The sequence below is a fragment of the Mytilus californianus genome, unplaced genomic scaffold (genome assembly GCF_021869535.1).
Source record: "Mytilus californianus isolate M0D057914Y unplaced genomic scaffold, xbMytCali1.0.p SCAF_8, whole genome shotgun sequence".
Lineage (NCBI taxonomy): Eukaryota > Metazoa > Mollusca > Bivalvia > Mytilida > Mytilidae > Mytilus > Mytilus californianus.
The window spans coordinates 99,638,248-99,659,647 of NW_026262734.1; the positions used below are offsets into that span (position 1 = coordinate 99,638,248).

The 21,400-nt window shown below is 32.8% G+C and overlaps 1 protein-coding gene across 1 annotated transcript; it reads left to right on the plus strand.

Moving 5' to 3' along the window:
• Nucleotides 1-2,061: 2,061 nt before the first annotated feature.
• Nucleotides 2,062-19,862, plus strand: LOC127710634 (ran-specific GTPase-activating protein-like). The gene is made up of 6 exons (XM_052216573.1): nt 2,062-2,338; nt 3,107-3,216; nt 5,132-5,289; nt 5,972-6,100; nt 18,387-18,461; nt 19,212-19,862. The coding sequence occupies exons 1-6, from the start codon at nt 2,324-2,326 to the stop codon at nt 19,418-19,420; spliced, it is 696 nt and encodes a 231-aa protein (XP_052072533.1). The 5' UTR covers nt 2,062-2,323; the 3' UTR covers nt 19,421-19,862.
• Nucleotides 19,863-21,400: the final 1,538 nt, after the last annotated feature.

A 21,400-nucleotide genomic window follows, 5' to 3' on the forward strand; every position in this document is an offset into this window, starting at 1 on the left:
TTAAATTTATCGAAAACCAGTTTATTAGATTTAAACTATCAGTTTATAAAATTTTAACAACCTTATCTATATCATAATCACTATATGATACAATGTTATCATCAGCATAATTATAAAAAGTGCTATTTTGTACAAAATGAAACGTGTCATTTATGAAGACACTGAAAAGAACTGGACCAAGAATTGACCCTTTTGCACGTGGTACACCTTAAAACATCCGATCCCATTCACTGTAGGAAGTTCCAATTTTAATACGTTGTTTTCTGTTATTTTGGTAATAATTTTAGAGAATTTTTTGACAGACCATATGCTTCCAATTTTAGTAAAAGTATGTACCTTGAGCATGTTGAGGTTTTAACAATACCATAGCATATTCAATTTATTCAGATCACCAATTCATGCTTACGTCTGCAAATAGCCCAAAAACCGCATTTTCGATAGATTTATCCACAAAATTTAAAGATGGGAATCATCGGCGGATCCAGGGGTTCCTAGGGGGCCCGGGCCCCCCTTATGTGGGAAAAATTTGGTTGGTTATACAGAGAATCACTGAAGCATGACTGGAGCGGGCCCCCGGCTTAGGTCAGTCAGCGCCTCCCCCCCCCCCCCCCCCCCCTTTATGAAAAGTTCTGGATCCGCCACTGCGAATCCTAATCCAAACGGCCTAAATTATGTTGAAAATATATTTTCTTTCTGGTACAGATTAAATCATTTCGGTTATAGATGTCATTTGATGTAAAATTTTACAAAATACAATTTTGTATTAAAATGACATCAACTGCAATAGTGTAGCGCTGAACATTTTGACCCGGTACAAATATGTAAACATATTGTTTTTTTTATAATCATATCAAATCGAATCAAATAATTTTATTGGTGTAAATTCCAATACAGGAATGATACCAGCTGACATTTACAAAATACAAATACAAACTAGACAAAAATAAAAAAAAAAATATACGGAGACATATTTTCTCGATGATAAGAGACACATATTTTATATCTACATTGCGTGGAGGTGTTATTCATACTATATTATTAATTCAAGCTATTACAATAAGCTTTAATACTACAACAGTTCAAGGCTGATCAACATTATGTTTCCTTTAAATGAATGTTCGAATCATACATATCGCTTATTCCCGCGCCGCTACACATACAGTACAAATGTCAGTATCATTACTTTTCAAAATGAAACTAAATTTATCTTGTTCAGACATATTAACAAAAGATGGAACTATATCACTTAAAATACAAAAGAGTATATTTCTATTAAATTCTAACGCTTTACATTTAATGAGGAAATGGAATTCATCTTCAATTCCATCCTTGCAAAGTGGACAAATTCTGAGTCAGTCGAAAGGCGTTCTAGTATATTTACCAACTTCTTTAATGTTTACCATTTTAGAAATAACACTTTTGTTAAGGTCCAGTACTAGGAGATATTTTTCTAATTCGAAATTATTTTTTTAACTTTGCGATACGTTCTTAGTTTATTACCATGACTATCTTTATTAGAGTCACAAAAAAGACCTTGTTTCCAGGATTTTATGAATTCCTCCTCTAATTTCTTTTGAAATGAAAAAAAGTAATTTTGTCTTTGACATAGTATTTTGATTTTCCCAAACATTCTGAAAACCAAGTTTACCTAATAACACTTTTATTTTACTACAAAAACCATTAGACATGTTAAAGTTTTCACTATATGCTTTCTTTACCATACTCTCACTATTCATATTAATGATATGAAGCCAGAAATTAATTGTATTTTTAAGGGCTGACAATGAAAGTGGGAATAAACCTAATTCAGAAAGTACGGCATATAGAAATTATATGATATCATAAGTTCTTTAATGCGGTTGGAATTGATCATTTATATGTTGAATCTGTCAGCGAAACAACTCTTTTTCGCCGGTCATCATTGATTCCGTTTTCCAATTTTCTGAGATTAATTTTTACAATTCAGTTCCAAGTTTAACTCCCCGCGTCAATTTTGACGAGTTTTTTCCTTCAGCGTTGTTGCGGATAGTTTACCCCATTACCGCATCCGAGTCGTTATTTATGTGTGTTTCAGGGTAGACAAATCTTGTACCTAGAAAAAAGATGGGGATGACTTTTCAAAACGACAACGACAAAGGAAGGGACAAAAATCAGACAATATAATAGTGGTTGTCTTATTTCAACAAAGCTTGAACTACATTTTCACATTATTTGTAGTATATAAAGTTATTTCTTCAACATTTTCAGAGCGAACCAAAAGGCCTTTGAAAGCGCCATTCAGCCTCCAGAAAACGTGAAATAAATCGATCCCCATCCTCTAAACATGGCAGATGATAAGGTAATAAAGATCCCTTTTTAAATTTCCCTTCATTAGGTCTATCAAAATCCTCAATTATTTTTGGGGAAGAGAAAACGGATTTCGAAAATATATGTAAAACTTGTGGGAAAAGGGGGAGGGTTGGAATTTGCAGAGCACACACCAAATAGAATTTCAGCAAGCATTAACAGACTAGAATGGGGACGATACATATGTTACTTTAGTCTTATTTCCTTCCAAAATTGCCAAAGCAGTTTCACTGTTGCACAATTTGCGAAAACCAATTTACCCATTGCCGTATACACCTTATCGCTATTCCCGGCTGACCCGAGAATCTATCCCGCTTGAACTATTGATGTCATACAACAATCACTTTTCCATTGTGGCGTCAGATATTTTGTATTATGACGTCAAAATTTTACGGGAACCTGTGTGATGTCCAGTAATGGCGGACAAATAGCGATAAGGTGTATTGGTCCTGCCTGCCAAAATTTCATTAGGTTCCCCTTTTTCATGTTTGGTTCTGTCCAATAGATAGGTATTTAACTGAATTTGCACTGAATAACCCTTGATTTTGTTCTGCAACAATCACTTTTCAATTATGACATCAAATGTTTTAAATTGTGACGCATAATTTCACAGGAACTTGTTTGACATTATGGCGGACTAATATGCATACTAGTGATAATACATCTATAGTCCAACTGTTTCCTACGGGCAAAAAAAGGGGGGTGATGAATGTTTAGACATAATATATTTTTTCTCTTGTACAAAAAATGTATATTACAGCATGATGACTCAGTTGATGAATCTCCAGAAATCCATTTTGAACCTGTGATAAAGTTACCAGAAATAGAGGTTAAATCATTGGAAGAAGAGGAAGAAGAAGTATTAAAGTTGTTAGTAAAATATTGCATATTTATAGCTCACTTTGTCAGTCTGTTGTCAATAGGCTTACCCCCAATTTCCTATATACATAAGGCCGTTAAAACATGTGTGTTAAAGAATACAACTCAACCATAATTGTTAACCCTGAAAAAAGAAATGAGGTCAGTCGTCATTTGGATTTCAATTTATTTTTTCATTTTATTTTGTTCATGCTACACAGTTCGTATGATTACAATTTTCAAAGTTGACCCAAGTTTAATGATATAAAATGTAATGTAGAAAGGAGAATACTGTACCAATTTTTATACGACCGCAAAAATTAAAAAATTTTTGGTCATATATTGGTATCACGTTGTCGTCGTCCAGCGGCGGCGTCGTCAGCGTCCTCCGAAGACAGATGGTTTCCGGATGATAACTTTAGTATAAGTAAATAGAAATCAATTAAATTTTAATACAAGGTTTATAACCACTAAAGGAAGGTTGGGATTGATTTTGGGGGTTATGGTCCCAACTGTTTAGGAATTAGGGGCAAAAAAGGGAAGGGGCCCAAATAAGCATTTTTGTAGTTTCCAGACAATAACTTGTGTATGAATCTCTCTGAAATTATACCACAAACTTCCATACAACAAAGGGATGGTTAGGATTGACTTTGGGGGGTTATGGCTCAAACCATTTAGTAATTAGGGGCAAAAAAAGGGGAAAAACAAGGGTTTTTCTGGTTAAAGGACAATTGAGACAATTTAAAAGCAGTGTAAGGGAGGTAATCCAATTCAAATTAAAGAACACTGTTTGATTACCTCCCTTACACTGCTTGTAAATTATGTATTAAGGAATGATGATTGTCTTGAGGTGATTAGTTGTCAATTTATTTTTAGCAGTTACTATTAATTAATATTAATTTTAGCCATGACTATGTATGTCATTTTATATTTTAAAACTTTTATGATGTATTTAAATGGGTAATTTTGGTTGCAAACTGCATTAGAAATTTGAATTGAGATACTGACCATATCTTGAGGGAAAGAATTTTTTTGGGGAATAAGGGAAAGGGGGGAGGTGAAAAAAATTGGAGGGGGGGGGAAACAATTTTTCTCATTTCAGATTTCAGAAATTAAAAGAAAATTTCTTCAAATATTTTTTTTGGGGGGTTAATATTCAACAGCATAGTGTATTGCACAAAAGACAAAAACCGGGGTAAAATAAAAAATTTTTGGTGGGGGGGGGGGGGGTGGGTCAATTCGCAACAGCATAGTGTATTGCACAAAAGCAATAAATTGAATATAAATTCAAATCATATAACCAATTTGAAGTTCTTTGACTACAGTTATTCTGTGTCAGAAACCTATTATGTGTCAAAAATTTAGTTACAATCCAAATTCAGATCTGTATCAAGCGTGAATATTGTGTCCATTTTGGTCCAACTTTTCAGGGTTGGACATCTGCGGTCGTATCCAGCTGCACTCAGCGAAGCAATTTATTAATTTATTACAGACATTTTTACATAAAATTGGGGATGGCAAGGAGGATTTGTTTGGAAGATCAAGTACACAAGTGCATATTCATGCTGGATAATTGAATGAAATATTTTTGACATTTCCCCCTCAGCAATATTTCCACAGGAGTGTACATCGTTTGATATTTTCCTTTAATAAAAAAATGTTAATTCACATTGATATATTGAATAAATTGTAGAATAATGAACTTGCTAATAATGACAATAGCTTGCTATGTGGTTTGCATTTTGCTCATAGTTGAAGGTGTAAGATGACCTATAATCATGATAATTGTTAACTTTCACTTCATTTGAATCTGGTGGAGAGATGTCTCATTGGCAATCATATCACATCTTCATTATTTTTATATTGTTTATTTCGTCTGGTTTATATAGTAGAGAGTATAAGTAGATAAATAATTCTATTTTTTCAGACGTGCAAAACTATTTCGATTTGACAATTCTTTTGACCCGCCAGAATGGAAAGAACGTGGAACTGGAGATTGTAAGCTGTTAAAGCATAAAGAAACTGGTTTGATACGTGTTCTTATGAGACGAGATAAGACACTAAAAGTTTGTGCCAATCATTTCAGTAGGTTTGATTCATATTTGTATTCCATTAATGAATTCATTTTATCTGACAGTTTAAAATGTGAATGTTTCCCACCAAAATAATTTTAGAGACTCCTTTGTCTGTTCTTTTAATCTTCCATATTCCAACAAAGAACATATAGTTAATCATAAGTTTGAGATTTCCATTTTTTTGTGTTCCAGAAAAGCATTAGCATTAGTGCAGACTGATTAGTTCGCTATTTTTCCTTTAATCTTCAATAATTTTGAAAAGAGGGGTTAAATACTGAAATTTGGGGAAATTCTAAGCAAGGAGTTTTTTATTGCTATTCCGTGATTAAGGTAAAAATCTCAGAAATGATTTCTCATCAAAAGTTGATCTTTAATGAGAACAGAATCATGGACACAGGAAACATATTTTTTTAGCACTTCCTTTTTGATGAAAACTTATATCTTTAAAACTTCATGAACAAAGATGAAATGTTTGTCCTCAACTGAAATTCTAACCTTCTTGATGTATAAAGAGTTTCTATCAAACATCTTCTTGTTTGTCTTTTAAACCGGCTTTCTCACTTTTGCTTATGCATAATTTGATTAACATATTTACCACAAAATAGAGTCAACAACATTTAGCGTGGATATATATAGTGCTAACTTCTTGTTAACATTCTGGAATATTTTTTACTCTCTAATCTTTTTTGTAGTTACAGCACAGATGGAATTAAAGCCAAACTGTGGCAGTGATCGTGCCTGGTTATGGAGTGTGGCGGCTGATTATGCAGATGAGGAAGCCAAGCCAGAAACATTGGCAATACGATTTGCTAATGCTGAAAGTAGGTCATATGTGTTTAAATTATGTGTTTGAAAGGCAGATATCTACTAGAAAATTGAAAAAACAGTTTTCTCTCAACAATAATTGACTCAAAAGTTCTGGACAGAGAACATTCACCAGCTCTTTCAAAGCTGATAAGATAAAACAATAAATGATAATTCAAGGTAATAAAATTAAATTTTCACAAGGTTGTTTCCATGAGCCTTATATGAGACATGAGATTGAACTTCTCCATAAGGCTATTCAAGGTGTCCAAGAGTAAGATATGATATGAGACTGGACCAACACATCCAAGGTTAAGATTTATACTTTATAGTCAACTGTAATGTTGTATGTTAAAAGTGCACTTTCCTGTATTGTTCTTTTAACCTTACATAGTTGAAAGGTCAAAGGTGAGTGCTACAGTAAACAGGAAGTTAATTAGCAAATCAAGTTTTTGTGCTTGACTTTGTCAGTCACTTTTTGACAACATTGCAAAAAACACCTAAAACTAGGTGTATTTTCATGATGAACAATTTGCATGGCTACTTTTTTTATGTATTAATCCTTTAAGTTACAGCAATGACTGTTTACATTGTTATGACTGAATTATTCACAATATTGTGGCAGCCTTGAAAGCCAAAATTAACTTCATATTAGTTGGGTTTGGCTGAACTAATTTTTAAGCCTTAACTAATATAAACCAAATAATATGATTTTTGTGCACACAAAACTGAATTCTGGAATAACTTTCATCACATACATGTATGCTGATGAGATAAAGTTTGGAAAACAAAAAAAATAAAAGTTAAAAACCAAGAAGGGTCTTGATAGACAATTCCTATATTATCCACTTTTTGACTCCTGAGTATGTAATTTGAATGTGGACTATAGAACAGCTAAACCGTCTTAATAGAATCAATTTCGCCATAATCTCATTCTGTTGCAATTATTAGTCTTTGTTGGACAAGACTAAGTATTTTATCCTTTCTCTATTGCAAATATCACTGGCCATCTTGCTGGTCACTTATTTAATATTGTAGGTACAGTGTAAATAGTTGCATCAAATGTGGAATGATGATAGTATTGTGACGGGCGGACTGAAATATCATGTGGAGTGTCACATATATCTGACCTTATCTGTCACTCTTTCTTCATTTAAGTTCAAGAAACAGTAAACGGGCTTTGTCACAGATTTTTGTAAAATTGTGCATACAACATGTCACATTGAACACTACCTGAAAATTGAAAAAAATAATCCATTTAACTATTATACTTGCAACACCCATCTCCATAGATTTTTGTATCAAATCGATATGTCAAATCCAGATAAATTTCAGTTTTGATAAAGTCAATGAATATAAAATAATTCTAGGGTCATCTACTTTGTGGGTGTTTTTCTTTTAGGGTTGGGAGGGGTATACATGTTCTTGGTGAAGAAAGTTCCACAAAATGTCAGAATAAACTTAATGTTGTTGTGCTGTAAAGCCATTATAAAACAAAGTTTTTCCCTACCTAGTAGAAAATTATAGGTTTTTTGTCAATTAATGCCTTCTTTGTAGATATTGCCCTGACATTTGGTATATTTGTATAATCACTGGGATCACATATTTCTTATAAAGCAGTAACTAAATTTAGTTTATTCAGCTGTTTTGGGAGTGATGCTAATTTACCGTAAAAGAAATTCATGTTTTAAATTCTGTTTGGTATTTGGTATAATAACTATGGAATGATGATAGTATTGTGACGGGCGGACTGAATTTTGGATGTTGAGTGTCACATATATCTGACCTAATCAGTCGTTCTCACTTCTGTCTAGATACTATTGGTCAATACAGATCATTCAATACATTTATATTATGAAATAAGAACAGTATGTGTGCAGAAAAAGTTAAAAATATGCCAGTATTTACTGAAGTGTAAATATTAACTTTCAATTATCATTAAAACAAACAAGTCTTTGCCCCCTTAGGTTTGGAAACCCTTTATTAATTGATCATTAGGCCTCTGTGGCCAAGTGGTATAGGTAGTTCAACTACTGTATCACTAGCCTATCAATACAGGTTGTGCATTTCTAACCCTGCACATTACAGATACATTTGACTCCAATCTCAATTGACTAGGATTGTCAGTTTTCCTGCTGAAGGTGGGTGGTTCTCTCCAGGCGCTCTGGCTTCCTCCACCAATAAATCTGTGATAAAAATACCTAATAGTGATAAAAGATGCATTCAACACCAAAAATCAATCAATCATTTGATGTTTTCATATGATATCTTCTGTCTTCCTTAATAGTTTTATTGTAGCTAGTACCAGGTAGTCTTAAATATCTTCCCTGTTTATTGATAGTACAGCAATCTTAAGCAGCATCTTGAATGTACAAGATTTGAAAGGTTTTGTTGTATCAAAATTAATATGTATGGCAAGATGAAAATATTTGTAGTACAGTGCAAAAATCTGGAATGATGATAGTATTGTGACGGGCGGACTGCATGTGGAGTGTCACATATATATCTGACTCAATCAGTCATTTTGTGTTTACTTCCGACTAACATTTGTGACTAAGAACCTTTTAAATAGTTCAATGATATATTTTCAAAAATGTTTTTCATATGCATGCAAGAAAAATTTAGTGAACAATGCTTTGTATGGTATGGTTTGAAGAGTGTAGGGATCATTGAAATCCGAAATGGAGGAAAAACTGTAAAGTATGCAAGAAAGATGATGTGTATAGTATGAAAAGTAGTGTGTATTATATAGAGGAAAACCTGTAAATGTGTAGTTTAGAGGAAGGCGTTGAGAATATGTCATCGTTCTCAAATATTTGGTCATTTCTGTTGAAAAATCAAATATTTTCTATTCTTAGAAAAATTGTGTTATTAATTATAAACAAGTTTTTAACTCTGATTAGCACCATTTTGATGGTCATCACACTAAAAAAGGTATTTTCTGTAGTGAAGTTTTTGTAAGCACTTCCCTATAATTTTCTTTTAATTTCATATAGTTGGAAGATAAAAAGAGAAGTGCCACAGTAAACAGAAAGTTAATTAGCAAAGCAAGTGTTTGTGTGCTTGAATTTGTCAGTCACTTTCTGACACTCATTGTTTGGCTCCTGTCTCCTTTATAACATATACCAAAAATAGTCAAGAGAATATAGTCAGCACATTGTCTGTCCATGTGTCTGTAACATTGTTACTCAAGTTTCCCTTGCCTGGTTGGAATGAACCTTATACAGGTTGCTGATACAGTAAAGGGGGAAGTCGCCTGTTGACGTTTGGGTCAATAGATCTAAGTTCAAATTCAGTTATTATTATACATTGTAATAGTAAAATGGTTTCCTTTCAAATTGTAAATGAAATATAAGAAAGACCATATATGTATAGAATTTATTTTCTAAATAAATGTGCAGATCATTGTTGTCGTCCGAAGACACATTTGGTTTCCAGACAATAACTTTAGTTTTAGTGAATGGATCTCTATGAAATTTTACAAGGAGGTTCAATACCACAAAAGCAAGGTTGGGATTGATTTTGGGGGTTTATGGTACCAACAGTTTAGGAATTATGGGCCAAAAACAAGCATTTTTGTAGTTTCCGGACAATAACTTGTGTGTAAGTTTATGGATCTCACAAGGTTCCATATCACAAAGGGAAGGCTGAGATTGATTTTTGGGGTAATTGCCCAGGCCAAAACATGCAAGAATAAGGGGCAAAAAAGGGGCCAAAAACAAGCATTTTTCTAGTTTCCAGACAATAACTTGTGTTTAAGTGTATGGATCTCTCTAAAATTATACTACAAGGTTCCACACTACAAAAGGGAAGACTGGGATTAAGTTTGGGGGTAATTGCTCCCAGGGGTGGGGGGAGTGAAAAAGTTTGAGGTTTTTTTTTTCCAATTTTTTTTAAGGGGTTCATATTTTTTTTTCAAAATTTTTGAAAAGTTTCAAGAAGAAATCTTAAATTGCACAGTATTGTGCAATAGATTTTTAAGATCTTTGACCACATTTATTTTGTGTCAGAAACCTATATTATGTCAAAAATTTGATCACAGTCCAAATTTCAGACAGAATCAAGCATGAATATTGTGTCCAAATTTGCCCCAACTGTTCAGGGTTCAACCTCTGCGGTCATATCAGGCTGCGCTCAGCGAAGCATTTGATTTCATATTTAATATTGAGAAAAATTTAGTTGGATTTGTATTGAAAAGATAGTAGAAGGGGTAAAAATTAACAAAAACAAGTTTAAAGTTCATTCATTAAAGGTATTTTAACGTGACACTTCCATGCCCCACACATGACCACATGTTGAAATTATTTCAGTGCATTTCAAATTTTTAGCCTTATGTGAATATGAAGTTGTTTACCATTCCTTATGTTCTATAAACTGACATAATGTTTGTCCTGTGTTGTCAGGCAACCAATTCTCAATTTATTGTTGTTTGCCTTTTGAAAGTTTTGTCTCCTTTGGAAGAATTTGTGTTTGATTCAAATATTCTTAAATCTCATCTAGATATAGCTTAGCTTGTGCACTTGTATACATTAGTTTTTAAATCTACTTGTATGAAATTTCTGGTATATATACTGATTTACATAGGTATGGAATGATGATAGTAAGTGACGGGCGGACTGAATTCTGCATGTTGAGTGTCACATATATCTGATCCATTCAGTCATTCTGTCCATAGTAGTTGTCAATACAGGTAATTCAATACATTTGTATATAGTAATGTCTAAAATGACTACTGTATGTGTGCAGAAAAGTGAAAATTTGCAGGTCTTCCATTATCTTTTTGACAAGTAAATATGATGTTTGGCAACCAACTGTGAATCAATCTTTTAGTCTTTCCTTATAACATCTACTGTCTTCCTTTATAAATTTTAATAGGAAATGTTACAAATTGTAGACTTACATCCCATCCCTTGTATTTTCTGTCTTTCTTATGACTTAATAGTTTTTAATTGGAATTACTAATTTTAATTAGTAGTCCTAAAACTCTGCCCTATTATAGCTAATGCAGTTATCCTCAGCAGCTTCTTGTACAAATTGAAAGGTTTTGCTGTATAATGATTAATATAGGTACAGTAAGATGAAATTATTTGTGGTTTAGTGTATAGTTATCTTCAAATGTGGAATGATGATAGTATTGTGACGGGCGGACTGAAATCTGCATGTGGAGTGTCACATATATCTGACCTAGTCATTCTGTGTTTACCATGATCATTTCAAATAAATCAATGTATGTTTCAAAACTGTTCTTCAAATATATATGGATGCCAAATAGTATGAAATAGTAATGCAGACAAATGATGTGTTTAGATGGAAAATGGTATGTATGAAATGCAGCTGAAATGATATATAAAGTATGCAAGAAAAATAGTGGGTATAGAATAGAGAAAAAATATGTTTGGAATATATTTGGCGTTGTTTAACATGCATTTAAAAGATCTTTGTTTTTTTTTGTGTAATTCATTCACAGCTTGTGTAGATATGAGGCAAAACAAAAGTTGCCACATGGTCTGTGGACTTATATGTGGTTCAGTGAAATATAGATTGATATTCTAGGTAAAATTGTGATTTTACATAAGATGTTAACTCGTTGAGGTTAACACCACATTTAAGCATGATTTTCTTAAATTTCATCACATGAGAAAAAATTATGAAGACACTTTTTTCAGTGTTCTTTAATCAATGTTAACTTTGAAAGCACTTCCCTGTATTTCTCGTTTAATGTCATATAGTTGAAAGATAAAAGAGAAGTGCTACAGAAAACAGGAAGTTAATTAGCAAAGCAAGTTTTTGTGTTTGACTTCGTCAGTCACTTTCTTACATTCATTTTTTGGTTGCTGCCTCTCTGACATATATCTCACATCACTTTTTATTCATAAATGCTTTTTTTTTTTATTGGATTTGGATTTGAAAAGAAAGTAAAAAGAGTAATAACTAACATGACTAACAAAGGCAAAAAGATAAAAAAAGGAAATTTTTGGTGTATACTGATTTACATACGTGTTACATGGAATGATGATAGTATTGTGACGGGCGGACCGAAATCTCCATGTGGAGTGTCACATATATCTGACCCAATCATTCTGTCTTTACTTAGATCATTTCAAATAAATCAAAATTCTAATTTCCAAAACATTCTTCATATGCCTGAAAAGTGATGTGTATGATATGATTGAAAAATATTTTGAACAGTGTACAGGAAAACCCTGTGTTAGTATTAAATCCAGGAAAAAAAGAGTAAAATATGCAAGAACAACAATGTTTATTATAGAGAAAGAACAACAATGTGTATAGCATAGAGGAACAAGTATGTTTTTAGTATGCAGGAAAGTGTTTAGAATTAGAATATTGCGTGGACTTTCAGATCTTTGGCCAATTTTGCTAAATTGTTTTAATCTTGTTGACACTGGGTAAAAAAACTGTTTTCACAGGGTGATCTTAGGATTTGATCCTTAGTAAAATTGTGGTATTACACAAAATATTGACTCATTCATTAATTCATTGAGGTTTACCAAACATATAAGCATGATTTTGATGGACTTCAATTGAAATAAAAGCATGACAGAATTTTCTTTAATGATCTTTTATCTGGTTCATGTTGGCATTAAAAGCACTTCCTTGTAATGTCTTTTTAATGTCATATAGTTAAAAGATAAAAGAGAAGTGCTACAGAAAACAGGAAGTTAATTAGCAAAACAAGTTTTTGTACTTGACTTTGTCAGTCACTTTCTTACAATAATTTTTGACCCCTTCCTTCTTAACATGTACTTCCCATCTTCTTTTTATTCATATTTAAAAAAATATTTAATGGAAAAGAAAGAAGAAGGGGTAACACCTAACAAAGGCAAGATTAAAATCACATTAGATTGATCAAAGGTATTTAGCTTGATACATTTATGGGATCATTTTCGATGTGCTGTTTCACCTTGCTATTTATGTACCTTTTGTATTAAGTGTTTTAAATATCTTGTGAAGAAACTTCAAAAGAGAACAGATTTTTGTTGACAGTTTCTTGTCCTGAAAATGCATGACATAATTTCCACTGGACCTTAATCTAGAAACAATCAATCTTTGGATATACTTGTGTTACATGGAATGACCTTAAATCTCTCTTCTCTAGTTGAGTTTTTAACTTGTGCACTAGGCTTCAGCAGCTATTGAATCTATTTGTAAATTGATTTACAATGATTTGGTATGATGATAGTATAGTGACGGGCGGACTGAATTCTCCATGTTGAGTGTCACTTATATCTGACCCAATCAGTCGTTCTGTTTAGACTATTGGTAAATACAGGTTATTTAATACAATTGTATAACATGTATAATGATATTCAAAGTGAGTGCAGAAAAAGAGGAAAATTATCAATCTATCTTTTGATGTTACTTTATGATATCTTCTGTCTTCCATAGTAAATATTTTTTAAATGGAACTAACATCCGGTAGTCCTTAATCTCGTCCTTATTTATAACTAGTGCAGTTATCTTTAGCAGCTCTTTGATTGTACATGAAATGAAATGATTTGGCTTAAATGAAAGTATTGGTGATACAATCATGACAGTAAATCTATTCTTCAAATTTGGTATGATGATAGTATTGTGACGGGCGGACTGAAATCTCCATGTGGAGTGTCACATATATCTGACCCAGACAATCTGTCTTTACTTAGACCATTTCAAATAAGTCAATGTTCAGTGACTTGTAGATTTCTATTATTTGTAAAATTGCGATTCAGGTTTATCCCATAAATCTTTATGATTTTCCTCGACTTCACATGAAACAAATATAATTATGACGGCCCACTTTCTGAAGTGTCATTAATCTGTATTAGCTTTGAATGCAATTTCCTATAATTCTCTTTTAACCTGATATAGTTAAAAGATAAAGGAGGAGTGCTACAGTAAACAGGAAGATAATTAGCAAATCAAGTGTTGTGTGCTTGACTTTGTCAGTCCCTTTCTTACAGACATTGCTATTTAGTTGCTGGTGTATGTATAGGTTCTTCACATTCTGAACTGTTTTACTACAGCAAAGTTTGACAGAACTCAATAAGTTTCCTTAAGTTATATGTGAAGGATGAGGATGCCATGTTTTTGGCTGTTTAATTTAAAATGAGAAAATATAATCATCTTCATTCTCAAAACATATCTAACATATTTACTTTTGTTTTATCAATATGTTTGTATATATATATAAAGGATAACTGTAAAAACTGTCTGAATAACCTCAACTTGTCATTATTATTCAGATAAGAGCTGCCATAGCATTATGTAAAAAGATATTCCGCTACAAGATGTTACTTGTGATATGGTGTTTCAAAAACTAAGGTTCTATTATCTTTGGTCATGGGAGACACCTTAAGTCAGCTGATTATATACAAGGATATATTGTTACATAATAAAGGACAGACAGAAGTCTATATTTGGAATGATGATAGAATTGTGACGGGCGGACTGAAATCTGCATGTTGAGTGTCACATTTATCTGACCTAATCACTCAACTGTCTTTACTCTGGCCTTTCATATAAATGCTGGGTATAGTAAAGAAAAAGTGAAATATTAAAATAAGTACAATGTTTTTCCAAGTGTACAAATATATTTATTGGTTACAGGTTTTTAAAGATGTAATATTTTATGTTATAATAAAGTACAGTTACCAATAAAAAATAAATGACTTTTTAATAACTGGACATTTGTTGAATGATGATAGTATTGTGACGGGCAGACTGAAATCTGCATGTAGAGTGTCACATAAATCTGTAAGGTTGTGATCTGAGTCATGAAAATATGTTGGTGTCCTGGATATAAGGTCTCGGGGGTTTTTATACCCTGTTTACGTATTATGGTAAACAGTTGTCCATACATCCGTCGTCAACATGTCTGACAATTACTCAAAAACGCTTTAACCAATTTTCATGAAACTTTGGTGAATTGTTTATATCTATTGACGTAAGCTCCCTTTAGATTTTCATAAATTTTAGTTGTTACGTTTCTGAGTTATGAGATTTTATTCATGAAAAAAAAGGGGATTTTCTAGTTTTTTTGACAATAACTCAAAAATGCTTCAAGCAGTTTTCATCAAACTTTGGTAACTGATTTATATCTATTAAAATAAGCTCCCGTAAGTTTTTTTTATAAATTTTTAATATATGACATTGAGGAGTTATGGAACTTTATTCGTTAAAAAAGTGACATGCGTATAATGCGCTCATGGCGCAGGTCTTTATTTTACTTGTTGTAATGCCTTGTTTTGAAATGAAGGATTTAAGATCATATAATTTTTTTACATATTCATGTTAACTTTTAATGCACTTCCCTATAAATTCTCTTTTAATGTCATATAGTTGAAAGATAGAAGAGAAGTGCTATAGTAAACAGGAAGTTAATTAGCAAAGCAAGTTTTTGTGCTTGATTTTGTCAGTCACTTTCTTACAGTCATTGAAATTGAATTATTCTTTATTAGAAATTTTAAACAGAATAGAGGTGGTAACAAGTATTTCCTGCTCTTCGAATTCTTTCTCTCTCTCTCTCTGGTTGTGTTGCTTACTATATAATTCATCCATTTTTAACACACCTGGAAATATTTGATAAGAAGAATGTCACCTTCTCTGCTTTAATAAAGGTCTCTTTGACTCCCCATTCTGAAGGTCCTTAAATTGTTTGCTATAAGCAGGAGAAAAAGACTTAACATTTTCCTTAAAGGGGTCCATCCTGCCACAATAGGAGATAAACATAAGCTCTATGTACATTTTCTACAAAATGGTTGTAAACCTAGACATTTGATGATAGTATGGTGATGGGCGGACGGAAATCTTCATGTAGAGTCACATATATATCTGACTTGCAGAGTTGCAAAATAATTAGATACTGAAACCATCATTTCTCATAATGAAAGTGACGGAATATAGCAAATTTATTCATTCAAAAAATCCCTGCAATGTATAAAGTTATTTTGTCTGAAAGTCACAACTAGCTATAGGCCATAGGCACAAGTTATGAGCAGAACTTTGATGTCCCCAACGTAGTAGAGGAGGCATTAAGTTTTACCCTTGTCCGTCTGCTTATTACCACAAAACACAGATCAATTTCGAATTTTGGTGGCGTCAGTTTTACCGTTCTAGAGTTATGCCCCTTTATAAATGGAAAAATTGCTGAATTTTTAGTTTCCGTTCTCTAACTTTAGTTTGCCTCAACCAAATGCTATGAAACTTATACACAATGCTTATTACCACAAAATACAAATCAAGTTTGAATTTTGGTGGTGTCACTTTAACTGTTCTAGAGTTATGTCCCTTTACAAATGGAAAAATTGCTGAATTTTTCATTTTCGTTCTCTAACTTAAGTTTGCCTCAATCAAATGTTATGAAACTTATACACCCTGCTCATTACTATTAAACTCAGATCAAGTTCAAATTTTGGTAGCGTCACCTTTACTGTTCTTGAATCCTCAGTTATGTCCCGTTATAACTTTATATGCGAGCAGAGGCATCATCTGTGTCTCATGGACACATTCCCCATTTATTTACTTTTGCTTTAGTTTTGAAAATATCATAAAAGTGTTCAATCTGATTATATGTATTGCAGTATAAAGATAAAATATGAAAATTGCATTTACTTTAACAGGAGCTTTTCTGGAATCAACCCAAATCCAATCTTACTGGAAAGTCTGCTATATTGTTACAAACAGAGGCAGATATAAGGGGGGGGGGGCATAATCTTTCAATCAGTTTAATTGAGGTCTGGAGCTGGCATGTCAATAACTGCTAGTAATTTGTATCATTGTCGTTTTGCTTAGTTTCTTTTGTTACCTATTCTGACATTGGACTCACACTTCTTTTAAACGGAGTTTTACTGTGCGTATTGCTATGTGTTTCTTTATTCTACATTGGCTAGAGGTATAGGGGGAGGGTTGAGATCTCACAAAACATGTTTAACCCTGCCGCATTTTTGCGCTTGTCCCAATTCAGGAGCCTCTGGCCTTTGTTAGTCTTGTATGTTTTTATACGCCCGTTTACGGGACGTATTATGGTATACCGTTGTCCGTCTGTCCGTCCGTCCGTCGTCAACATGTCGGACATTAACTCAAAAACGCTTTAACCAATTTGCATAAAACTTTGGTGAATTGTTTACATCTATTGATGTGAGCTCCCTTTCATTTTTTATAAATTTTAGATTTTACGTTTCCGAGTTATGGGGTTTTATTCATTAAAAAAAGGGGGATTTTCCAGTTTTCTGACAATAACTCAAGAATGCTTTCACCAACATGCAAGAAATTGTGGAGAATTGTTTATATCTATTGACATGAGCTCCCTTTTGATTTTTATATATTTTAGATTTAACGTTTCGGAGTTACAGGGTTTTATTCATAAAAAAGGGGGGATTTTCCAGTTTTCGGACAAAAAATCAAAAATACTTTCAGCAGTTCTTATGAAACTTTGGTGAATTGTTTATATCTATTGATGTAAGCTCTGTTTAGAATTTTATAAATTTTACATTTTACAATTCTGAGTTATGGGGTTTTATTCATTAAAAAAGGGGGGATTTTCCAGTTTTCGGACAATAACTCAAAAATGCTGTCAGCAATTCTCATGAAACTTTGGTGAATTGTTTATATCTATTGATGTGAGCTCCCTTTACATTTTCATAAATTTCTAATATGACATTGAGAATTAATTGAACTTTAATTGTTTATAGTCTGACAACAGATTTACTAAGTATTGGGCAACAGCACAGTGTACTGCACAACAGCTTGAAATCTTTAATTGAATAAATTCAATTCATATAACCAATTTCAAGTTCTTTGACTACATTTATTCAGAAACCTGTAATATGTCAAATATTTAATACAATCCAAATTCAGACCTGTATCAAGCTTGAATATTGTGTCCATTTTTGCCCCAACTGTTCAGGGTTGGACCTCTGCGGGCGTATCCAGCTGCGCTCAGCGAAGCAGTTTATTTTAATTTTAGTTCATTTATATGTTTTGGAGTTTAGTGTGACGTCCATTTTCACTGAACTAGTACACAATTTTATTTAGGGGCTGGCTGAGGACCACCTCCGGGTATGGGAATTTCTCGTGTGTTGAAGACCCATTGGTGGCCTTCGGTTGTTGTCTGCTCTTTGGTCGGGTTGTTGTCTCTTTGACATATTCCCTATTTCCATTCTCAATTTTATTTGATTGGTCTATTATTTCCGAGGGAATAGAAATTGACACACTTTTCATTCAGTACATGCATGTAGGTAGAGTTATGACAATATGTACATCAGACAATCTGATCACCATTATATTTAATGTTTTTGTTTTCAGATGCACAGAAATTCAATGAAAAATTTAATGAAGCAAAGACAAACAACGTAAAGCTACTAGAGAAAGAAAAATTAGGTAACTTTATGTCATACTTTTGGCTTGCCTGCAAAATAGGAAGTTGCAAAGGCAACACAAAATGTCTTCATCATCATTGTCAACAATTGGCATAGTCTTTAGTTTTTAAATGCTTTCATATCTTTTTTAAATCGCTTTACTTCCTTTGATCAATAATAATTTGATTTTTTTGTTAGGATTTTTAGTTTTTAAATGTTAAAATTAGGTAATCATTAAATGAAAAATAAAGGACATTTCTTTTGTGATCAAAAGATAAGTATAAAAGTATATATATTATAAAATTAGCTATCAATAAACATTTGAAAATATCAAATAAAAATAAAGGAGATCTGGGATGGGTATGATTGCCAATCTTGGTCATGTGCTGGTAAATAAAACTATCTATCTTCTTTTGACACTTATTGGAGTAAAGTTCTGTATTTGGCAGTACAGAATTTACGTTTATCAGTTTATTGAGTAGAAACTCAAACAAGCCTCATCCTTGATAATAAACAATTACTAATATTTATTTTAAAAGAAACATCAAAGGGAAAATTACAGATGCTGATAGCAATTGGTATAAAACTAGGACAATATGGTACCACATTTCGTTGTCCTTAAGAAGCGAAGTGATTGGATGGGAAAGGGAATTCTAAGCCTTGGTTGCCCATGCCACTAGCATGAGCCTTGTTCAACTGTATAAAACCATATGAATAAAGTTAATTTGGTAAAGGAGTAAAGGCAATTATAGAATAATTTTTTGTTTGACAGGAAGACTAGAGAACGGAGAGGGAGATAAAAAAGACACTGATAAAGTGGCGGAGAAGTTGGGTGAGATGTCCGTGAAATCAGACGGTAGTGAAAACAAGGTGGAAAATAAGACTGATGACCAGAAAACTGAAACCAGTGAAGAGAAAACAGAAACAAATGATGAGAAAAAGGAGAAAGATTCTCCAAAAAAGACAGAAAGTGTTTCGTGATTTGTGAAGCTTTGGGAAATTGCCCAGCATTACAAATCAGTTATTCTGAGAAATTTTTAGTTCCTCATTTGTGGGAGGTAAACAAGAAGACTTGTATAATCAGTTGTATGTCTTGGATAGGTATAAACATTGTCATCAGTTTTCAAAATTGAACAGTTTTGACTGTTAACAGTTGATAATCAGTTGTTTAATCTGTCGTCTCATAAATGTGGGGAAAATGTCATCTAATTCATGAAAAAAATTACTTTGTTCGGTTTTTCAGTGGGAAACATGGGAAATATCCTTCAATTGTGGGATGAATTTATTACCATTTGATGCAAATCATAACATCTGCATTATTTCTATTCTAAGTCATTTCTTGTTATTGTGATCAGCTGTTCATGAATTTATTTTCAAGTAATAATTGAATTATCGGTACTTACAAATAAAGATACAAATGTAAGTGTGTTAAGTTTGTTTTTTTAGCTCACCTGGACCAAAGGGTTCACGTCATTTGGCATCTTGAGTCAAAAATAAAAAAATCAGAATTCATCTTTTAAAGCTGCAGGGCCAATTGAAACCTGATGTAGCAACAATTATCCATACAATGTTTAGTTTAAAAATTATATCTGTATTCAGGAGAAATCTTACCTTGCTTTTTATATCCAGAGCTCTAGCAGAGGAATCTAAAGATTAAGTGAGATGAGTAGGAACATGTTTAAAGATGGGAATAATGGGCAACCAGACTCTGCAAAGTGAATGTTAGTACAGAATATGATGGGTATCCGCAAATAAAGTCTGTGCATTGGTAAGGGAAACCTAAAATGGTTCTAATAAAAAAAGATAGGAGCACAATTTAGATTGTGAGAATGTTTCATTTAATTGGAATAAGAGATTTAGCAGGAGTTGTGGATACAAAACTGGTACCCTAAATAAAGCAATGGCAGTGTTCATGCTTTGGTAAGGAAAACCCCAAAAGAATATGATAAAACAACAGAAAAGGTGGTGCACAGTAGTCTTTATGTGGTTCAGATTGTGAGAAATTTTCAATAAATTGTATTCAGGGGTTTAGGAGACTAGGATACAGATGTGTATGAAGGTTTCATAAAAATCTTTTGAGCTGTTTCAGGAGCAGTTTCAGATACAAAAGTGGGACAGATGGACGAACTCCCCCATCACTATATACCACCAGTTTCAGAAAGGGGGTAAACTTACTATTCCTCACACTGAAATAAGAGTGTTGGTTACAATAATGGCTGACAGGTTGTTGTTTGTCAGATACCATGTTTTGATTTTTGTCTCGCCTGCTAGACAGGTAGTTATCTGGCAGTGATGACAGTGTAAACTATTTGGATAAAGCTTAATATTTCAGAAGGTAGAATACCTTGTACACAGATGCCTTACTTTACCATGTTTCTGTCTGTCATATGTCCATTGTCCTTGGCCTCATTTTCATGGTTTAGCAAAGGCTTAAAAACTAGTTTTCTCTCGTGTTAATATCTTTCTATTCACTTATGAGTAATAGAATAAATATATTTGGTATATGAAATCCTTGCAAGGGGTACTTGTTCATCAGACAGGGTTAAAATAACCTCGAACTCATTTTATGGTTCAGTTATAGAGGTTAAAGTTACATAATTAGTTCCGTTTCTCAGATGCTATATGCAGTGCTGCAGTAGGTCAATTATATTTGGTGTGTAGAATGCTTGTAAGGTGTACATGTTCGACTGGCATGTTTCATCTGACCTCGACTTCATTTTCATGTTTCGATGTTAAGGTTTTGTGTTTTGGATTGTTTCTCAGATACTATAAGCAATAGGTCAACATTATTTGATATATGGAATGATTGTAAGGTGAATATTTCTTTCTGGCAGGAACCTTTACTTAGTTTTCATAGTTCATTGGTCAATGTTACGTTTTCTTTGATAGGTCTGTTTGTATTTTTAAGCAATAGGTTAATTATTTTTGGTGTAATGGTTCATCTGACCTTGAGCCCATTTA